The 21,796-nt window shown below is 43.0% G+C and overlaps 1 protein-coding gene across 1 annotated transcript in view; it reads right to left on the bottom strand.

Moving 5' to 3' along the window:
- Window positions 1–19,562, bottom strand: part of bcl2l12 (BCL2 like 12) — a 37,507-nt gene extending 17,945 nt beyond the window's left edge. Inside the window, exons 1-4 of the mRNA XM_070980238.1 lie at window positions 19,395–19,562; window positions 4,309–4,510; window positions 2,057–2,276; window positions 105–206 (exon numbers count right to left, since the gene is read on the bottom strand). Coding sequence (XP_070836339.1) covers window positions 105–206; window positions 2,057–2,276; window positions 4,309–4,510; window positions 19,395–19,534 — 664 coding nt within the window. The 5' untranslated portion in view covers window positions 19,535–19,562. The remainder of the gene's footprint in view (window positions 1–104; window positions 207–2,056; window positions 2,277–4,308; window positions 4,511–19,394) is intronic.
- Between the last annotated feature and the right edge of the window lie 2,234 nt (window positions 19,563–21,796).

Genomic DNA, 21,796 nt, shown 5'->3' with positions numbered 1-21,796 from the left:
GTATAAGTATGGGGTGCTTGTCAGCTGACATCTCTATGAAATATACACAACTGTGCGTGCGTGCGTGCGTGCGTGCGTGCGTGCGTGCGTGCGTGTTTGATTACCTGGTGATGGCTGAGCTGTGGGACTGTTCTTTATACTGGTGGACCTCTGGGCAATCTTTTCCAGTTTCTCTGCTACTTCATTATAAAACTCAGGGGGGTGATCTATATCAACAGTAACCACAACAACAAAAGCATCTTAGATGAACCTTCATTATGCTTTTAATATTCAACTTTTACCTCTTTCTACTGTAGTATAAGGTAGAAGGTATAAGATAAGATAGACTTAATTTATCCCACAATGGGGCAAATTCACATGTTACAGCAGCAACAAGACAGAGTGCAAGAAGTCAGAGGACAAGAAGACTATATATATATATATTGCACAAATGTTATATACCCTATCTTATCAAGCCACTGCAGAGCTTGATGATGAGCTGATCATTTGAATCAGGTGTGGTGGAAGAGGGAAACATCTAAAACATGCAGGGCAGGGTGGCCCGAGGACCGGAGTTGAGAAACACTGCCCTATGGTAATTTACAATATGTGACCCACCACAAGAAAACCAGCAACAATATTTTTGCAGAATATGTAAGTTAAAATCATGAAGAAGCCACTCCATGTTTCAAATAACAGTATTAGGGGGCCTTAAAACCAGAAACTTTGTATTTGAATTTAGGTTGTTTTAGAGGAAATTCTCGGTCCTAGTTGGGGGTGCGGCAATTCAACAGTAAATTAGCATACTGGTTTTCTTTAGCTATTCACGTGCTTCTGTTCTTTTTTCGGCCAATCAGCTGCATGTTAAAAGGGAACCACGTGGCTACTTACGCAGCTTCTGGTTATGCCGACAACAATCTCACTTCTGATTCTGAACCTGAACTAGAAGATGAAACTGAAGAAATCGACAAGAGCAACTGCATTACACTAGAGAACATCCCTTACCTACCTACAGAAGATAAAGAATACTACAAAGAGTAGTAGTAGTGATGGCCGTGCGTGCGGACGCAGCGGCTCCTCTCTGTCCCGATAATGTGGTCTACATGTTTGTCTTTGTCGGTGTGTTCAAGTGTTTTTATGTTTTCGTCTCGTTTTTCATTTTTATTCAGGTGCTCATTGTAACAAAAGAATTTCCATTTCCATTTGATAACCATTGTTCAAACTACTACAATAGTTTCTGTCCTGCGGGCTAACAGACACTAGATGTCACTGATAGCTAGACCAGTAGGAGGTTGGACTTAAATGAGATGAGATGCAATGAGCAGCACTGTGTTACCTGGCTCCCCAGGTAAGTGAGAACCTTCAGGCTGGATTTCTCACTAAGCTAGTTCTTCTTCTTTTTTATTGATATTGATTACGTGTCTATCACGAGACATATCGTTATCGTTTTATCACCCAGCCCTACATGGTACTCCCTTGAGGAAACGTCAAATAGGCAGTGGTACTGTTTTCACAGCTCAACAAACTTTTCCTCTCTTTCATTGTCCCACCTAATGGCATCAACCTCAGCATCCCTCCTCCTCCCCCTCCCCTTCCCCATGTTTACCTGATTGTGCTCTGGAGAGATCACCTGATCAGTAAACTCTCAGGAACATATTGTGGGAGATGTCACACTAGGCGTGTCAAGACAAAAAAATTCTGACATGCTAGACTTTTCATTGGGGTGTCATGGAACATCCAAGGCACTGTGCAATAGGTTGTGTAGCATGTTAGACTACACGGGTATAGACGCCTGATTGTCGTTCACGATTAGCCACAACACTGGTAATTGGTCAGCCACAACAAAATCATCTCAAAATTGGGGTAGATTTGTGTAGTCGTGTAGTCTGACCCTGGCATAAGAGTTCTGTGTTTGACAGTCAACTGCATTGATAAACAGGCTGGTTCAGAGGCACATATTGTGATGTGTTGATTCAAAGAAAATAAAAATTCAACATTTACATTTTTACTTAAGGTTTAGCAGCAAATAAATGACATATGTAGTTGTGTAGTTCTATAGTGTAATGCAGGAACTTACTGGGAGAGACGATGGTCAGCAAAGGCTCTGGTTCTTTGTCAACTGACAATGTGCAAGGCCTCTGAGGATAAGATCCATGCCCTTCTTTGTCCTTCTCTTTCTCTAACCTTAACCTGAAGAACTTCGAGATCTTTTTTCTAATCTTTTTGTTCCGCTTCTTCTGCTGTCTCTTCTCTCCCTCATCATCTTCTGATGTAGATGAGGGGGATATGGCATCATCCTGTGGGAACAGGTTCTTCTGATCAACATTAAGGGTGTGGTTCCGATGTAGGTGTGTTGTTGTGTTATATCAGTACATATTCCAAATGAAAAAAGCTGGAGGAAATGAACATGAACTAATTCATCTTTTGGGACTGTGAAATGTGAACATGAACTAGCTAATTTCAGTCTGTGTGAAATGAACTTTGAGCTAGCTCTTGTTAAGTGTGTACTTGAACAATACTGCCCTACTATATCTAAGTTTTTAAGTTTGAATAGTTTGTATGAATATTAACAGAACCTGTAATGATGAACAATTAGTGCTCCAGGAAAATGTTTTAGCACACTGCTTTCCTCTAACACACAAATTAAACCGGCAGGCTGTGAAACTTTTTTAATCAAGTGTAGCCTCATCTTGGATGGATGATGCAATTCAAATAAGGTGACATATTAATGCTGTGTGTTACAAATGGCAGAGAGAGTGCAGGGTAGAAGGACCATCTATTTTAATAAGGTGGTCTTGTCTGACTCACTGATCCTGACTGAGGTTTGTGCAAGTTATATTTCTACGGTCACATGCTCCTATCAGTTTTGTCTTGGATCTTTAATATTATCTAAACTATATACTAGTTGCTAAAGTCCTATATCACAACATAGTCCTGATCTATCCTCCTCACGTACATGTGATGTCAATGTTCCAAATCCAGCTGTAATTTTTTTTTTTTTTTTTTTCAAATAATCTTGATGTGAATGACAATAATGACTGGCTCAGACTGGACAGACTCAGCCCAACTTGATCCAATTTGTCATGCCTAGGGGTGGGTAAAATTTGATAAAAGTCTTGGCATATTTAATATAATGGGCTTCGCTGTGGCTGCAATAATATGCAGGTAGGGGGTTATGCACATACTTATAGAACTGAAGTTACATTCAGTAACTACTATTTTCCTTGCTTCAATGCTGACTGAGCTTGTTGAATTTGCCGTTACCACGTTCCACGGCTAATGTGGCTAGTAGGAGGAAAGCTCCCTTTGCTGCATGCTACATCCATATGTGTTGCAGCTGTATGTAAATGTACTTGATAGACATACCCCATGGTATACTGACACTACACTTTGGAGAGAGACTCTGATGTGACTGTGAACGCAACTCTCACACTCTCACAAGACAAATTTCTCCTCAGACTGAGATTGCATCTATGAGTGCTACAACAGAATCTGAACGAGGACAGCAAAAACAAAGCTAAAACAGGCAAAGACAGCTTCACTCCAAAGAACACGAGACAGTTCAGCCTCTCTCCCTCTCGGCTTTTTAAAACACAAAACAAAGAGGGGTATGTATTTTAATAAACAAACAAGTCTAATTTGTCCACAACACCATCGCAAATCCTGAGGGACATTTTATCATATATCAATCAACAACGGCTCCATAACAATCGGCAATGTTTATTGCCCAAATACTGATGACCCATCAGTTTTTCACATTTTCTTTTCCTCCATCTCCAACATTAGCAATTGCCCAGTCATAATAAGAGGCAATGTTAACAGTCACCAACCCTTCAGCAGACAGAGCTAACGCTTCAAACAATAAGCATATCTGGCAGTCAACATAAGCAATAAAGTTGGAGATTGTAGCACTGAGCCACTGGTTCACCACTCATATTCACACATTGAATTCTTCCACACCTCACCACCACCAACTCAATTTTATGTAATATCTCAAAGATCCACAACATCATTATTAGTGACCATGCTGCCGTAACACTTCCATGGAATAGAACCAGTCTACAAAATCCTAATACCACATGGCGCATTAACACATTCCTTCTCCAAGACCCTGAGTTGGACAGGGTTAGGGTTAGGTTTCTTATGTAGGAAAAATGAGAGGCATTTTTAAGAGGTGAGATAATTCCATTCTCTGCTTATAAAAATACACAAAAGAAGAAGAGCGGACTTAAAATTTGAACATCTTGAAAACATTAATACAAGTAACCCAACAGAGGAAACCCAGAATGAAGACAGTACAAATTCCAGATAAATGAAATACTTCCTTACTTCTTTTTGTTCTCTGAGGTGTGACAGTTTTGTCCCACTGTCCCTGTCCAAGTCTTTAGGGTCTTTAGCAGGACGGCATGTGGTGTTACGACGAGGCAGCTGCTTTATGAAGCCCTTGATTCCAGTCTTCTTCTCATCTGCTGAACTGATATCTTCCACCTCAGGATCCCACCCATTCTTTGCTTTTGGCTGTGGCTTAGAGCTAGCAAGAGAAAGCATCAATAGCACAGTGCACAATGGGATAGGATAGGAATTCCATGATTCAAGACAATTTCAATTAATGGTGCTACAGAATGATCCTTGATACATCTTGATGGGTCAAAAGTTCTGATTTACTATATTTACTGTATAATTACATTCAAATCAAATCAAATCAAACTTTATTTATATGGCACTTGTCGTACATAATAAAATGCAACACAAAGTGCTTCACAAGAGTTAAAAACAATATAAATCAAAATAGAACAACACTAAAAACCCATCCCTCCCACCCTCCATATGTACAAACACCCACCCTCAACTACATGCATACACACACACACACACACACACACACACACACACATTCTCACCACAGACAGTAGCAGGGGAAACGAGACATGGCAAGGCACTGAGGATTGAGGAGAATGCCACCTTTGGGGTCGTCCACACCAAGAGGAGTCATCAGGGACTGTGAGCACAGGGGGCGCCTGCACCCTGGCTCACCCGACCCTGACAAACTGGCGGACCCCCACACCATGGTAGGGAGTCCCCCACCAGCCGGGCCGAAGGGGCCCAAGGACAGCACCCCCGGCAACAGATCAGACACATCTCTCAGTGTGGAGGACCCCCTGAGGAAACACTGGAACTAGAAAATAAATTAAACAATTAAAAGAGGAGAAGATGGTAGATGGTTTATTTGTCCTTACGGAAATTCATTTTGTGCAATGTAGCCATCAGGATACAGAAAAACACAACACATATACACATTACATATCACAGGACAGTATACACAATACATATAACAGGACAGTATACACAATACATATAACAGAGCTCACAGTACCCAGAAAGATTATGCCAGTCAAAAAAAACAAAAACAAAAAAACAATTCCAGTGTGTTAACAGATAAAACTTGGGATAAAAGGCTAGATCTGATGTCCTTGATTTTAGTTCTGAAGTGGTCTGCAAAGTTTTCACAAAGAGCATAAAAACTTTATTAAAATTTGTGCTAGTTAAAATATCAAAGGTGGCAAACAGAAACCAGGGGTTATTTTTGTGGTCTATGATAAGTTGTGAAAAATTAGAAATTCTTGCCTTTTTAAATGCATTATTGTAGGTTTTGAGTTGTTGCCGTAGAGTCTCGAGGTCGACAGCTAGTTTAGATTTCCTCCGTCTCCACTTGGTACTCCTGCATTGTCTTTTTAGTTCATGTAATTCATCGTTGTTTCTCCATGGGGGTGTAGGCTTTCTTGTGATTGTTTTAGTTAAAAGTGGAGCTAGTGAGTCGAGAGTGGACTTCAGTTTGCTGTTAAAATTGTCAACGATAAAATCACAGGGTGCAGGTAAAATTTCAGCAGGAGTACTCTAAAATCTCAATAAAATTTGGAGCCACTTCAGAAGTTAGGTAGCATCTCCTCACGGTTCTCCTCGTGCTGGTTAAAACTGGTGATGTTAAAAAACACACAGTAATGGTCAGACACAGCCAGGTCGGCAACAGAGTACACACCAATGGACAGGCCATGGATTATGATGAGGTCCAGGGTGTGTTCTCTGTTGTGAGTTGGCTGTGTGACGTGCTGCTCAAAATCTAGACAATTTACAAGGATTAAAAATTCTCTGGATACTGGATCCGAGGTGTCATCAACATGTAGATTAAAATCACATTATTAAGATCCTGTTATAAGTGGTGTGAATGATTGATAATAGATCTGAAAATTCACTGATAAAAGAGCTAGAGTGATGGGGTGGTCTATATACAGTAATGCAGAGAATCGGAGGGCTGCTAAAAACAAAGGTGTGGTGCTCAAATGATGTGAATCTGTTAAAAGACACTGCAGTAGAAGTCAGTGCATTAGTTACGATTGATGCAGTTCCACCTCCTTCTCTCCCCCCTCTAGTAGAAACTAAAAAATTTAAATTTGGTGGGGAAGCCTCAGTGAGAACAACAGGTGCGTCAGTGCCAAGCCATGTCTCGGTTAAAAGAAGACAATCTAACTTATAATCTAATATCACATCATTCATTAAAAAGGTTTTGTTTGAAAGAGAGCACACGTTCAGCACTGCCACGTTAATATTCGTGACGAACGTGTGCTCATCGTAGTGATACGGTTGAATGATAGTCTGTGTGCGTGGTCTGAAAACTTTCCTTGGTTTGTGTGTTCTGTGGGAGATAATGGTTGTAATGTTGTGGACGGTGTTGTCCGGTACTTCTATGGGCTGACGGGGGGTGTGGGGTCCCGTTTTAAAATTTCGGACTGCTCCTGCCGATGTTGTTCGCTCCTGCGTGAATAATAATCCTTTTCGCCCGTGGATGTGAACTCAGGATGTCCGGGATTTTCTCCGTTATGTCCACAACGGCCATTGCCAGGCTGAATGCCACCGCTAGTGGCATTCAGCCTGGCAATGGTAACCACGTAACTGAAGCCTCGACTACTATCGATTTTTTTCAGGGGATTTTTTACGAGGAAAATGACCACTACATTTTAAAACTTTATTCATGGAGAAAATACTTACATTTGTGGCCTTCTTTAGTTGCGGAAGCAGCCATCTTGCCGTACATCGTACCCCTCCATTTGGAATGTGCCTCGGAAAAATCTCCATTTGGAGGGGTACATAGCCCTACCACTTCCCCCTACCCCTCTGTCATAATGGGAATTGGGACACCCCTACCCCTCCATGTGAACGCGCAAAACGGAGGGGTAGGGCCAAGAGGTAGGGCCAAGGGGTGAAATGGGATTCAGCCCAAGGGCTCTATTTTCGACTCCGCCACCGGCGCGGTGCAGGCGCCGCGCAAAGTCATGTCCGCTGCGCCAGTGGGGCGTGGCGGCGCAGATTTTGGTATTTTCGTGAGCTGTGCCGGCGGCGCATCTCCACCTCCTTCTCATTTCAGTCCCACCCAGCGGCGCAACTCGGAAAGAGGGAGGGGAGAAGGCGTGGAGTGGGTTTGGCACAGCCAAGTCAAATCTTCACCAATCACAGCAGCTCCTCGCCTCACCTTTAAGAACACCGCTGGCGAGGCGCATGGCAAGTTTCCAGGACACTGACGTCACTCATGTCTCCTGACACCCGTTTATATTATTTTGCACACCTGTTTGTATATACTGTTTATTTTTTCTCAGTATATATATATTGTTTTATATGATGTTCTATATTTTGTGGTATATTTTGTGTGTGTGTATATATATATATATATATATATATATATAGAGAGAGAGAGAGAGAGAGAGTTTTTATATTTGCTTTATATATATATAGTTCTCTCTATTTTCTTTCTTTTCTATTTTTTTTTCTAATTCTATTCTTGTAAGGAGCACTGCAACAAAAACAATTTCCCCTCGGGAATAAATAAAGGATTTCTGATTCTGATAAATATGAGGTCCTTAGCTGGTAAATCTTCGGCCTCCTCCTCATCCTCCTCAAAGCAATGATGTACTCCATCTTTGTAGACAACGTTAAGCATTACAATGATAACATTTGTATTTGGAATGAAATGACGTGGGTAATAGCGGACAACGATCATCACTTACGTTTTTACCATGTGTCTGTCGCGCTCTGTCTCTCGAGTGCTCTGAGATAGATGCAGTATATATGCTCTGTAGGATGCCACGGCTGTTTCTGGTTGGCACAGCGACGTTAACCGATTAGTTTGCATCCCTGTTTCACCTGTGTACATTCGGTCAGGGTGAGTGACCATTACACGTGCCGAACGCGCTTGCGATGTCGTCAGATGAGATGCTGATCAAAATATAGGTCTGACTGTATCTGCTGACTCAGTGACGCAGTGTGCGTTCGATGACTGACCGAGCACTGCTGAAAACACCGTTAAAACCACGCTGCCCTCTTGTTGAAGTTGTGATATATGGCGCCATCAACCACGTTTTCAGTGGATAGCCGTTATCACCTAGCAGCCACCCATCCAGAGGGGTGTCCCCCTGAAAGACTGTAGGGATGCTAGAATTCGCCACGATGAACGAGTCATGTGCCGACCCGGGGAAAGTGGCATATACGTTTGTCACCAGGCAATTTGAGTCACAGATCACCAGACATCCCTGTTTCACCTGTGTACATTCGGCCAGGTTGAGTGACCATTATGCGTGCCGAACGTGCTTTCGATGTGGTCAGATGAGATACCGATCGAAATATATAAATTTAGGTCTGACTGAACGTGCTGACTCAGATAGTTGCATTGAATTGCGGCTATCGCTAATTATTGATCACAGTGAAATGCCAGACACTGTGGAAACCCGACTGTGAGGTGTTGGTGACGTGAGCGCACGCCTCCACTGGTTTACGAAAATCCACTTGCGCCGCTGGCGCACAGAGTTGACCAGGTCTGAGGTGGCGAGCTTTCAGCGCACTTTAACATTGAGGAGACTATTCATAGACTGTAAAAAATTTTTTTTTCCACTGTGGAAGCTTTCCTTGTTTATTCCGGTCAGTGTTTCCATCCCAACACCTGGCTGACCAGATAATTACTTATAAAGATCCAGACTCTCTTCTCATTGTTCTTGGGGACTTAAACACAGCAAACCATGAACTACCAAAATACAGACGGCACATTAAATATCCCACCTGGGATAAAAACACTCTGAACCACTGCCATTGTGGTATACAGGACACCTATCACTCATCCCTTGCAGAGCTCTGGGACTCTCTGACCACTGTATGATACATGTTCAAATGACTTACAGGTAGAAACTAAAATCTGCTAAGCCTGTGGTAAAGACTGTGAAGAGATTGACCAATGAGGCAAAACTGGATTTACTGGCCAGGGGCCCATTGCACTAGGATTAAGACATCCAGGATAAGTGACTGAGCTGAGTTCAACCAATCCAAAACATGTGGTGCACTTGCCCTCTGAAATGATACTTTATATCACATAACATAACATTAAGCAATCATCTCACTTCCCTCCACTGATTAGGCCTAATATAACAGCTGCGGCCGACCGAGCTGCAGGTTCTCTGGCCAGAGCCGGTTACCTTGGCAACGTGTCACGTCGAGAGATATGAAATAGTCCACTTGGCCACTTCTTGTGGAAAAACTTATGATTTTAATGGTAAAAAACAACATTAACGTATTAATAATTGATTGAATTATTTCTTTCGTAAGTGACCATGGTATAAGTGGAGCTTCACATTGGACAGTTCACGCCTCCGCGTGGTGCATTCATTTCTGATAATGGCCACCTCGTCGGGCATTATCCCTTACATAATTTCTCTTTGGGATAAATAAAGTTATCTTATCTTATCAAGTTAGATTGATTTGGCCTCTTATGTTTGTGCTGTACACAAGCTTGCAGGCTACTGCATCCATTCATTTGCCTGTTCATTTGTTGTGTACGGATTTGTCCTGCATTTATTTCAGTGTCCAGACATGTGGGGTGTATTATATACAGACCATTGGATGTGTATTTACTCTTGTGTTATAATATGCTTTGATTCTGTGCTTTCTATCTTGTAGAGTCACTGTGTGACTTCAGTTTGGAAAGGAACTGATGCTTTGATTTATCCTTATTCAATAAAGGAACATCATGTTACTCTTTGATGTGTATTTATATTTATATTGGATGTGTATTTCATATATAGTCTATGGGAAACTGTCTATCTGATGATTGCAACATCATCTCAAATCATCATTTATCTACAATGATTGAAATTAATTAAAATTGAAATTAATGATGCTTATGTTTTGTGTTAATGTTTAAATAATGACCATGGATCTAATTGAATGTGATAAAAATGTGTAGTGGTCAGTGGAATAACTATTGGTTTCCGTTTGTGATGACTGCTGACTGAGATAAGGGATGAGATTAAATAGATCCTGGAACTTAGCCTGGTCTGGAGCAGGCTAGCTCCACAGAATAAATCTCCATGGTAACTTATCCCATAACATATCCCACTTTCTGCTATCCTGCTTTTGTGCAACCGGATCACGGATAAGTTGAGCCAGGATAACCAACATATCCCGGCTTAATCCCTTATCCTAGTTTTGTGCAACGGGCCCCAGGTTGTCAGGATCTGGGGTTTATTGTTGTCTTTTTTTTTTTGTTTTTTTCTTGTGGTGTTTCTTGCAGCTCGTGTGGCAGGAGGTGGGACTGGCCAATTGGTCTTCAGTGGAGGCACACCGGTTTCTCATCATCAGTAATCAACCTCTCCATTAAATCCTGGCCATCCCTCCACCTCGTTGCCAGATAATTCCAGTCTGCTTGGATGTTTCTCGCCGTGCTGATTGGTCTCTGTCTATTGTGTGTAAGCTGCCACCTTCTTCATTCTTCACCAGCCTCCCTGTGGACCGCTGACTCCCATCTCCTCCGCCGAGGGTTTAAAAGAGCTGGATCTTTTGTAAGTGCTTAGCCAGCTGAATTTTCTGTTTGTTCTTTAAAGACTCTGGAACGGTTAGCCTGTGTCTGGCTCCACTACTGGTGGTCCAAATTATCACACGTAACACTGGTTTGATTGTACTGACTAAAGTACTACTATTTTTGAGACTGCAGCTAAAGACCTGAATAGACTCTCAGACAGTGACATCTTACAGAAGAGCTAGCAGCTATTTTTGTGAGGATATGTGTGTGACAACTGAAACATTCTACACATAGAATAAACCCTGGATAAACCCTGGTATGCAGAAAAACTGAGACAGCTTTATCAAGCCAAGGAGGAGATTTACAGAAGTTTGAACGGAATCCTTTACAACCAGACCACAAAGAGTAACAGAGTAACAAACAGTGCTACACTGAAAATTTGAAAAACAGGTTTTCAACCAATGACCTCGCATTAGTGTAGAGAGGGCTGCAGGACATGACCAAGTGCAGGAAACCTGGGTGACGACCTGAATGTGTTTTACTGCAGGTTTGATAAGCCAACACACACAACCCTCACCCACTCCGACTCAGGCAAACAGTGTCCGGCTCCGCTACTGTTGGTCCGAGATATCACATGTAACAGAATTATCTGGCCAAAAGATGGAGCCAGCAGACTCGGATAGGATCAAACAGATTCTTTCCACTCAAGGTGCTTTAGTGGGGCAACATGAGTCAACTCTACATCAGGTTATGGAAACACTACAGCAACTTACCACCAGTGTTTCTCAGCTCAGCGGTTGGATGGCCCAGGTGGCTACTCAACTCGCTCACCTCCCCGCTTCAGCCACTCCGCCACCTCCGCCTCCTACTGCGCCTCCCACTGCTCTGCCCATCATTTCCTCTCTCCTGCCGCACAAGTCCTACATTCCCAATCCTAACAGATACTCCGGTGATTTAAGGACTTGTGCACAGTTTCTCCACCAGTGTAATTTAATTTTCAGTTAACAGCCCTTTACTTGCTCCACTAATCACTCCCGTGTTGCTTTCTTTATGAGTTTGTGCGCAGGTAAAGCCACAGCCTGGTCTCTAGCCATCTCCCTCAACAATCCTGCTCTGTGTTCTGACTATCAAGCTTTCACTGCTGAGATGCACCAAGTTTTTGACCACCCGATTAAGGGCAAGGAAGCTGTTAGTCAGTTGCTGTCTGTCGTGGAGGGGTTCAGTGTCACAATACACCCTAGAATTTCGCATACTGGCAGTGGAGAGTGGGTGGCATGAGAGTGCTCTTCAGGGGGTGTTCTTTAAGGGACTGTTGGAGTAAAGTAGGACGAGTTAGCAGCTCGGGATGAAACTAGTTTGCCGGAGGAACTAATAGGTTTAGCCACTGGGCTGAACAGTAGACTCAGGGAGAGGTGCAGGAAGAGAGCGGAGAAGCAGAGGGCCACCCTCGGCACCTACTGTTCACCACCGCCTGCAGTCACCTCCACCCTCACCTGCACCATCCGGGAAGGTTACCAGTGGACGTGATGGGGAGCCTTCTCTGGCTCCAGCCTCCGTTGAGGAGCCCATGCTACTGGGGCATTCAAGGTTCACCCCGGCAGAGAGGCAGCGCCAGCTTTGTCTGGGCCTCTGCCTCTACTGTGGCAACAAGGGAAATCACCTGGCAGCCTGCCCCACCCTGCCAAAAGTGTAGGCTCACCAACTGATTGGGGGGGTATTGGTGAGCCGTTCTCCCTCGACTTCAACCCCTGCAAAACATCTTCAGCTGAGAGGTATGCTGCACTGGTCACACTTTTCACTCACTATACACATCTTAGTGGATTCCGGATCAGACGATAGTTTCATTGACACTGACCTAGCAGAGCAAATCAACATTCCTCTGGTTAGTTTGTCTGAGCCTAAGGAAGTTTAGGCCCTGGACGGCCGCCTTCTTGCCTCAGTAACCCACCGCACTGCTCCCATTTGTCATTTCCTCACCCACTCATCCAGTGGTTTTAGGTATTCCCTGGTTAGAGCACCATAACCCCATTATTGATTGGTCCACTCCCTCCATTACCTCCTGGAGCAGTTTTTGTCACCAGAACTGTCTCAAGTCTGCTATCCCTACTCCCGTTTCTTTTTCTCAATCACCACCTGAAGACATTGACCTCTCAGCTGTCCCCCGTGCCTATCATAACCTTAAGCAGGTTTTCAGTAAGGATAGAGCCCTGTCCTTGCCCCCACACAGACCCTACAATTGTGCAATTGACCTGCTCCCTGGTGCCCCATTACCTACTAGGAAGTTGTACAACCTGTCCAAACCAGAAAAGGAGGCCATGGAGACATACATCCGAGAGTCTTTGGTGGCAGGCCTTATTCGCTGCTCTTCCTCTCCAGTTGGTGTGGGTTTTTTCTTTGTTGAAAAGAAGGATAAGACTCTTCAACCCTGCATCAACTTCAGAGGTTTGAATGACATTGCAATTGTGAATAAATATTCTCTACCTCTGATTGACTCTGGCTTTCGCCCTCCTCCACGACGCAGTGGTTTTTGTTAGGTTGGACCTCCAGAATGCCTACCACCTCGTTCAGATATGAGAGGGGGACAAATGGAAAACTGCTTTCAACACCCATCTGGGCCACTTCGAAAACCAGGTTATGCCTTTTGGCCCGACGAATGCTCCAGCAGTTTTTCAGGCACTCAAACCTTAGAGACGTTGAACAAATTTGTGTTTGTCTATTTAGATGACATTTTCATTTTTCTAAAGACATTAATGAGCATGTTGTGCATGACTGAACTGTTTTACAGAGGTTGTTGGAGAACAAATTATTTGTAAAAGCTGAGAAATGTGAGTTTCATGTGTCTTCTGTTGCCTTTGTGGGTTATATTGTGGAGAAGGGTCTGCTCAAGCTGGATCCAGCCAAGATTAAGGCCGTGTTGTACTGGCCCACACCTCACAACCGCAAGCAGCTCCAAAGGTTCCTGGGGTTCCTTAACTCAACTGACTTCAGTGAAACGTTCTTTTGTGTGGTTGCCTGCGGCTGAGGCCACCTTTAATCAATTAAAGAGTATGTTTTCCAGTGCACCTGTGCTAGTACACCCTGACCCTCAACTGGAGTTTGTGGTTCAGGTGGATGCCTTGGATTCAGGGGTCAGGGCCATCCTCTCTCAACGCTCTCTGGTGGACCAAAAGCTCCATCCCTGCGCCTTTTTCTCCCGGCGCCTCACTCCTGCTGAGACAAATTATGACGTGGGGAACAGGGAGCAGCGCTTTTGGTCGCCGCCTGTCCCATCTGTGCCCACAGTAAATCCTTTCATTGAGCTTCAACTGACCTCCTCCATCCCTTACCCATACCTCATTGCCCCTGGTCTCACATTGCAGTGTTTTGTCACCGGCCTTCCGCCATCTGCAGGTAACACAGTAATCCTCACCGTGGTAGATTTGTTTTCCAAAGCCGTTCATTTCATCCCCCCGGGTCAAACTTCCCTCAGCTTTGGAGACCACCAGTCTCCTTATGCAGCATGTCTTCCATCTCCATGGTATTCTCCAAGACATTGTTTCAGACCAGGGGCCCCAGTTTGCATCCCAGGTGTGGAAGGCATTTTGCTTGTCTTCTGGTTATCATCCTCAGACTAATGGCCAGTCAGAGCATGCCAATCAGGACTTGGAGTCCTCCCTGCTGTGCATGGCAGCTCGTCTCCCAGCCTCCTGGTCCACTCACCTGCCCTGGATTGAGTACGCTCACAACTCCCTCCCACTCTGACTCAGACATCAAACAAACATCTGCATCCCCTGCCACCTTCTCGCCCCTCACCACTGACCCCTCCCGCCTGCACTCAGCCCTTTGAGAGGAAGATCACGCAGACCCAGACAGTATGTCAGCCTTCTGTCTGAAGGTCTGTGCGGGCCAACTGGCTACTCATCTTCACACAGATCTTCAACAAAAAAACTGGAGCTGTGTGAAGTCCTCTCCTGCTTCAAATGCTCCAGAGTCATCCCATAGCCATCCTAAAGAAACCCTCTACAGATGTAGCGGCCTCGAAATTCCCCTAATCTCGTGCTGGGGCCCTGGCGGGTCCGTGACCGGTCCTTGCTCTGCAGTAGGCGGGTTCGTGACTGTAATGAGATCCCCCGCGATGACATCATCGGCGCGGGGCCAACTCGTAACGCCCCTAAGCTCCATTTGCGGAAACTACCTGCACTCGCTCGATCAGTCCACCAGGAGGAGCAGTCATTATAATTGGTTACCGTGTCAGCTTTGCTGAGTCGTTCATTAGATCTGCACATAGCCTCCACTGCTGTAAGAAAAACTACTTGTCTAGTAGAGCACCCTGTGCAGTTTTTTAAATATAATTATGCTTAATCATCCACATTATTGTAGTGCTCGTTCACAAACTTCTTGGATCTGCTCATCTGCCCATCCTGCCTTTTCCTCCACATCTCTCTCCACCTTTGGAGAGGCTCCCAGCGCATCTCCGCGTGCCGAGTGATTTGTGCCCAGAAAATTAATCATGAATAACAGAAGTTGTGCGTCGCATTTTTCTAGCATTCTGAACTGCTAAACAGTTAAATGTTTAATACTCTGCCTGATTCGCGGAGCCACTCTGCTTTTCAGTTGGTGGGTTTCCTGTTTGCAGCGCATTTTAGATTTGCGGGTCGCTATTTGATGCGGTGACCAGCAATACGCAGAGTCCTGTATGTGTGTGTACAGTATATTACTGGACAGAAATCATTTACAGTGCGCTGAAGAGGGAGGGACGGGAGGATGAAATGCCAATTTTAGCCTGTGATCTGTTAATGTCTGACTGAACAGCCTCATGGAAGTGATATTTTACAGTTCTACATATTTTAATCTAACGAAATTCGTTAAAACAAGTCACTTGGTGCTTTCAAAGCCATGTCATTGAGCTAAAAGGTTCCAGATTTCGTTCGCCTTCACAGGCGGCTGCGGAGCACAGCAGATGGCTTGCACTGCGCACTGCGATGTTCAACATCATAGGCTTAATATACTGTAGTTAATTATCGCTGATCTTTTTCATCACTCTGTCTGTGTGACTGTGTCTGTCTGTGTCCTCCTCTCTGTGTCTCTGTCTCTTTTTTCAGACTGTTCAGACGATGAATATAAACAGTAACTATTGAAAAAAAGTTATAGTCGCGGGTAAACATAGTACTCAAAAGCACACCAAAAATGCATTTTTTTTACGCCAGGCGTTGTGCACGCGTGTTTGCCGCTGCACCTCAAATAAATGTTTTTTTGGGAAACGGAAATGTTCAACATGACTTCATCATGTTAGACCAGGCAGACAGGTTCTTACTACAACATCAACTCTCCCTCCGCAGCCAGCGAGCCTCATCCCCCACCGGACACCTACATTCAATCATGAATAATAGGGCCAATGGGCCGATGTAGATGGGCCAATCTACTTGTTTTTATTGGCCAATCAGTTAACACACACACGTGAAAACGGCCAATAAACAGTGAAATCAGTATCATGAGTATTTCTCAGATGATGATTTCTGTATCTATCCAATCCGTGGCATGCAATATTGCACCCCGATTTTGGATAAAGCATAAATCCAATTGTTTCATTGTTTCAGCTGTCGTGGCCAAATCTCTTGTTAACTTATTAAGTTCTTCCGCACAGTGAAAAACATCTATTTTAATTATTAGAGAGCTGCTCTAATGGCCACTGATAGACAGTCCATCCTATTCTATAAACTGCTGGTGGTTTGTGAACTTCACTGCATTTGTGCATTTGAAGCGATTAACTCCCGGCACATTTCAGAGCTGAGTAAACCTGTAGTTTCACTGACACATCGCACATCATCACCACGGGCATCATGATGTTCTCCTGTCTGTCACTCTGTCAGGCATGTGTAGTGTCGAGCCGGCCGCGTTGTTGGCTGAAAAGTCATTATTTGCATTACAGTGTATCCTTTGTTCTAACTCAATGGATGGTCGCCAGCCAAACAGGCTCCCAGCCCCCACTGTCCCACAGACTAGCTATGGCCAGTAAAATAGGTGGAGGGCTGAGGGGAGCGCGTACCTCCAGTAATTAAAAATCAACTTGTGCCACAGATATTAATATTGTGTCGCTGGCTACTTTATAGACTTCACTAAATGTTTCCATTACACTTAATTACATTTATGGATAAGCCAACTTTCCCACCTCCCTCATGCATCAAAATGTATATTATCAGTCCGACCAGAAAATCTTGCAATCGCAAAAATTAGCGCATATTCAACCAATACTAATATGACTGTCTACTGGCCGCTTCCTGGTCTATTTTTGCCGAGAGCCGCGCGCCTGTTACGGAAAACATAGGCGAGCCCTGGAATCTCCAGATGATGCGCTCTGCTCCTGCAGCTCCGTCTCTGTTCCAGCGCATGTAAAGTAAAATTAGGTCATCATTTTTTGTTGATAATTATCAAAAGCAAACTCTATGTAAACAGATGGAGCCTGTTTATTCTTGGAGTCACAGGCTGTTTTGTAAAGCTACATCACTTTTATGACTCAGGAATGGTTTTGTAACTTTTTTTTTTTCGAAGAAGATAATATGCAGCAAAGGGCTGAAAGACGGAATCGATCCCGTAGCCACTGCAGAAGGCTTCATACGCGAGGCGGACGCTCTACCAACTGCGCCAAATCTCCCCCACATGATTTCGTAATGACTTCTCATTCTCAAGTTAAAACTTTTTTTTTTTTTTAAGATGGGAACAGAATCTTTTCGACTGGTTCTGTAATGTGAAGTATGCTTATTATCATATAGGAAGTGATTATATACAACTTTTTTACACAAGTTAGTTTTTTTTGATCCCAACAATCACAAAAATATTCATACAGTATATTGTAAGAGAAAAACTTAGGAATTTCCTGTTTGCAAATCGAAAATATGCATTAAAACAGGCTGATGGAAACACACATTTATGACTTTTTAAAGACTTTGTGCGAGAAATATTTTTCCAAGTTGATTTAAATAATCAACGTAAAATAGTTGAGTAACTGTGACTGCCTAACTACAAATAAGCCTACTAAAGCAGATGAATGTAGTGGAGTAAAAATCTTTGCCCTTGAGATGTGTTCCTGTGAGGGACACGCCATCTCCTGGTGACACCCTGCAATTGAATGAAGAGGCGTGTTTATAGTGGATTCTGGGCACACCCCCAAGAGGAGGGGGGGACCGGTAGCTGGCTGGCAGCCGGCTGCGAGCCGGCTGGGAGCTGGATGGCCTCTGGCTTGGAGGGGAATTTCGAGGCTGCTGCATCTGTATATCAAATTACTACAGGTTCTGATATCTATGGAAGAAATCCTTCAAAGACTGGTCTCAATCCCACTGAAGGACACAGGGCCACTGCTTGACCCCCTGCTGTGCAAACAGTGGATGATGCAGTTAACATGGGACTGCACTACCTCTCCAGAAGTCCTCCACTCTAAACTCACCACACTCAATGTGCCAGCCTCCACCTGTGAGTGGAAGACAAACTTCCAAATAGACCAGAAGCAGCATCTGAGGCTGGGAAAATAATCATATGTGGCATCCAGCAAACAGTACTGCCCAAGTCCAGAGTCAGGAAACAGGTAGAAAACCTCAGACCCATCACCACCGAAACACAATCTGTTCTAACCTTTCCCCTCTGGTAGGTACAACAGACCTGGCAGTTTCATTCTGCAAGCCATCATTTTCGTGAACAGTTAAATCAGTCAATGACCCTCCAACACCAAAACATCCACTTATTTTCATTACAGATTATTGTTTTACAGTTTAAATGCACCACTTTTGTTTTACAAATCATCATGCAATGTCATGTAAAACTGATTCTGATTCATAATCAGATTAAATGATATTGCACTGGAAGCTCAAGTCTCTGATCTAAATTTTTGATGATGAACCACTTTTGTTTTTGATTTTGTCTTCATGCATCCACTACAAACAAGCTTTTTACATTTGTAGTTTGAAAAACAGGAGAAAAGAGAGGATGGAGGGATATGGCCCAGGCCACCATTCAGACAGCTAAATTTTTTATATAGTTGGTCTCGCATATTTTTCTTTCTATTATCAGACATAATGAACATGAAAAGTGATGACAGCTCATAAATACTAAGTTGACCAGCAGTCATTACCAAGCTGCTGAGCAGCAGATAAAATTATTTTATATTCATGATATCAGACATAAAAAAATAAATAAATTACAGGTTAATGACAGCAGCTGTTTTGTGAGATCAGCTATAATGACACTTAAAGTGAGTGATGACAAATGTGGATGCAAAGCAAGTGTGTAATATTCAAGTACAGCTAAAAAACATCTCTTAGTTATAAATCAAAAATCATGAATTTATGATAACTCTACACTAAGACATTTTTTGGTTGCCTTAATGAATGAATTAAGTAATGTAATAAAGTATTGTAAGTAAGTTAGTAAGCAAAAAATACTGAGTCATTCTATGCTGTCTGTGTAGCTGAGGTTAAAAGAAATACAGAGGGTAGAATTAGACCAAGACAGGTCAATAAAATAAAATGCTGCTATGACTAGAATGTACAGCATATTTGATCAAAAAATAAGCTTGAACAGGTTACAATAGCAGAAGCCAAGAGTGAATTACCAGTACTTGTTGTGATCTCTGTAGACACCTCCTACTCTGCCAGGCCTCTCTGCCAGTGGGATGGAAAGGGTCCGATGGAGGAAAGCTTGGAGGACTAGATGTGTATCAGCCTTGATCTCCACCAGAGAGATGGAGGACATGGAGGAACAGTGGCCTGCCGATTCTGACATCACTACCGTAAGATGGAACAGAAAAGCAATTTGCAAAAAGTCATTTTCCTCTTTTGAGTTACTTGTGAGAACCAACCTCAAAAGACATATACTATAATTGGACTGTTGTTCTATCATTACTTTTGCAGCAGAGATCACAACAAGTCATGTCCTGTGTCCCAGTGCTACACTACATTAATTCAATTCAATTCAATTTTATTTATATAGCCCCAAATCACAACAGAAGTTGTCTCAGGACACTTTCCATATAGAGCAGGTACAGACCATATTCTTTAACTACAGAGACCCAACAATTAGAGTACGTATTGTATTCTATTCCCCAACGTTATTTTCAGGTACCATACAAGAACTCAGTGTAGTCCTTTTGTTCTAACAGAAAAAAAGACTACCCAAAGACTTCCGGAAACTTGTCAATCAAACAACAACACTGCAAATAAAACTTAAGCAACAGACAGAAAAATGTTCTCCCAAAGTTTCAAATTTGTTTTGTTTTTTCCTGAGGTGTTCCAGGAGCACAAAAGCATGGACCAAGGGTATTTTAAAATCACTTTATTTAGTCAGGCATGTCAGCATGCTAACATGGTAAGATGAACATGATAAACATTATACCATCTAATCAGCACTTTAGTACTGCCTTTGTGAGAATGTTAGCATGCAGCATTTAGCTGAAAGCACAGCTGTGCTTAATTACAGCCTCATACTGTAGAATGGCTAGCATGTGATACTTTCTTCCACTTATCTGGGGCCAGGATGTGGTGGCAGCAGGCAAGGTAGTACATTTAGATACACAGTGAATCCTAAAACCACTAATAGGCAAAAACTTGCTTCTAAAATCACCTTAAAGATTGGGTTCATTAGTTTCTACATTAAGTGACTACAATTAGGTGGCCAGACTCAGATACCTGACTATGCTCTGAACATCCCTGCATTTTGAAAACACAAGAGAGCATATAAATTCAGCACTTAATATAAAAACAATAAATAACTGGGTCACTCACGTACTTTCTGGTTATGTATAATAACACAAACATTCTGGGAAAGTTATTAAAATTGTCATTAGCCTAGAAACTGTGAAACATTTGCTGTTAGTTGCAGTATAGCATATCAGAGAGAAAGGACATGATGAAGACGTGTTAAGACCAGGGTTAACAGGAGCATGATAAAAGAGCATACTGGAGTATGGTGGAAGAGGCAGAAGATGTTGGTCAGCCGAGAACAGGATTGATGGGAAGAATCGGACAAACTGAATGTTGCAGGAGTTAACTCAGTCCACACTCAAAGAGGAAGAGGCGGTCGGCTAGAGAATATGGCACCGGGACGGTGAAAGAGGAATCCGTGCCGGCCGGCCGGACGGGACTGTAGGAACACTTCTCTCCCCTCTCCACCCACCAGGAAATACTTGCGTGACTAATCTTTTTTTCTTTCTTTAAACACACCATCTGTAATCGCGAATCGCCTTTGCTTTATTAATAAAAACACAAGACCTACAAAATAAAACTTTAATACTTTCAGTTTGTAGCTATTGACAAGGAAACGAAGGATAAAATGTTTCTACATTTCTACTGTTGGACAAAAGTTTTCAATCATCACAGACTCAATTCATGAGCTGACTAAAACATTTCAAAAACTTGGGATGTAATTAGTGGACAGAAAGGTAAACTCCACGAGACGTCTCTTCGTACCTGTATTTGTGTTTCAGCGAGATCGACGAAGATGTTGTTGACTGTCGGTGCGCAGCACTGTGCGGTCAACAACACTGGGAGGAGCGACGCGCCTAGAAGGATCTGCGCTGGTCGGCTGTTAGCCAGAAGTTTATTATGCATCATATTGATCGTGATTTCTCTTTAATAGGCAGCAAACAATTGAGCATTTCAATTAGGGATATTAAGAAACTACATTTATATTCTCAATTTTCTACGCCAGTTATACAGAATTGTTATGTTAAGCGATTTTAACTTCAACGTAAATAATCAGACTCTTTCGCTTCTTTAATAGCCGAATTGAATCAATTCTATCCAACATTTTACCCAGCCTACGCATACCAGGCCGCATTTAAGACCGTATAACTCCCACGTGACAGTCTTGCAGGCATTTTACGCTCCTCTTGTGATGATTACTTATTTTTTCCTTTGAGAAGCGTCTTTGAGTGTCCTGAAAAACATAGAAGTAAAATGTATTATTATAATTATTATTTTATGGTAGATAATTTTTGGAATAAACTGGTGAACCCCT

The sequence above is a fragment of the Chaetodon trifascialis genome, chromosome 15 (assembly GCF_039877785.1).
Source record: "Chaetodon trifascialis isolate fChaTrf1 chromosome 15, fChaTrf1.hap1, whole genome shotgun sequence".
NCBI lineage: Eukaryota > Metazoa > Chordata > Actinopteri > Chaetodontiformes > Chaetodontidae > Chaetodon > Chaetodon trifascialis.
The sequence above is the reverse complement of the archived record's forward strand: the minus strand, read 5'-3'. Positions and strand labels throughout refer to the sequence as shown.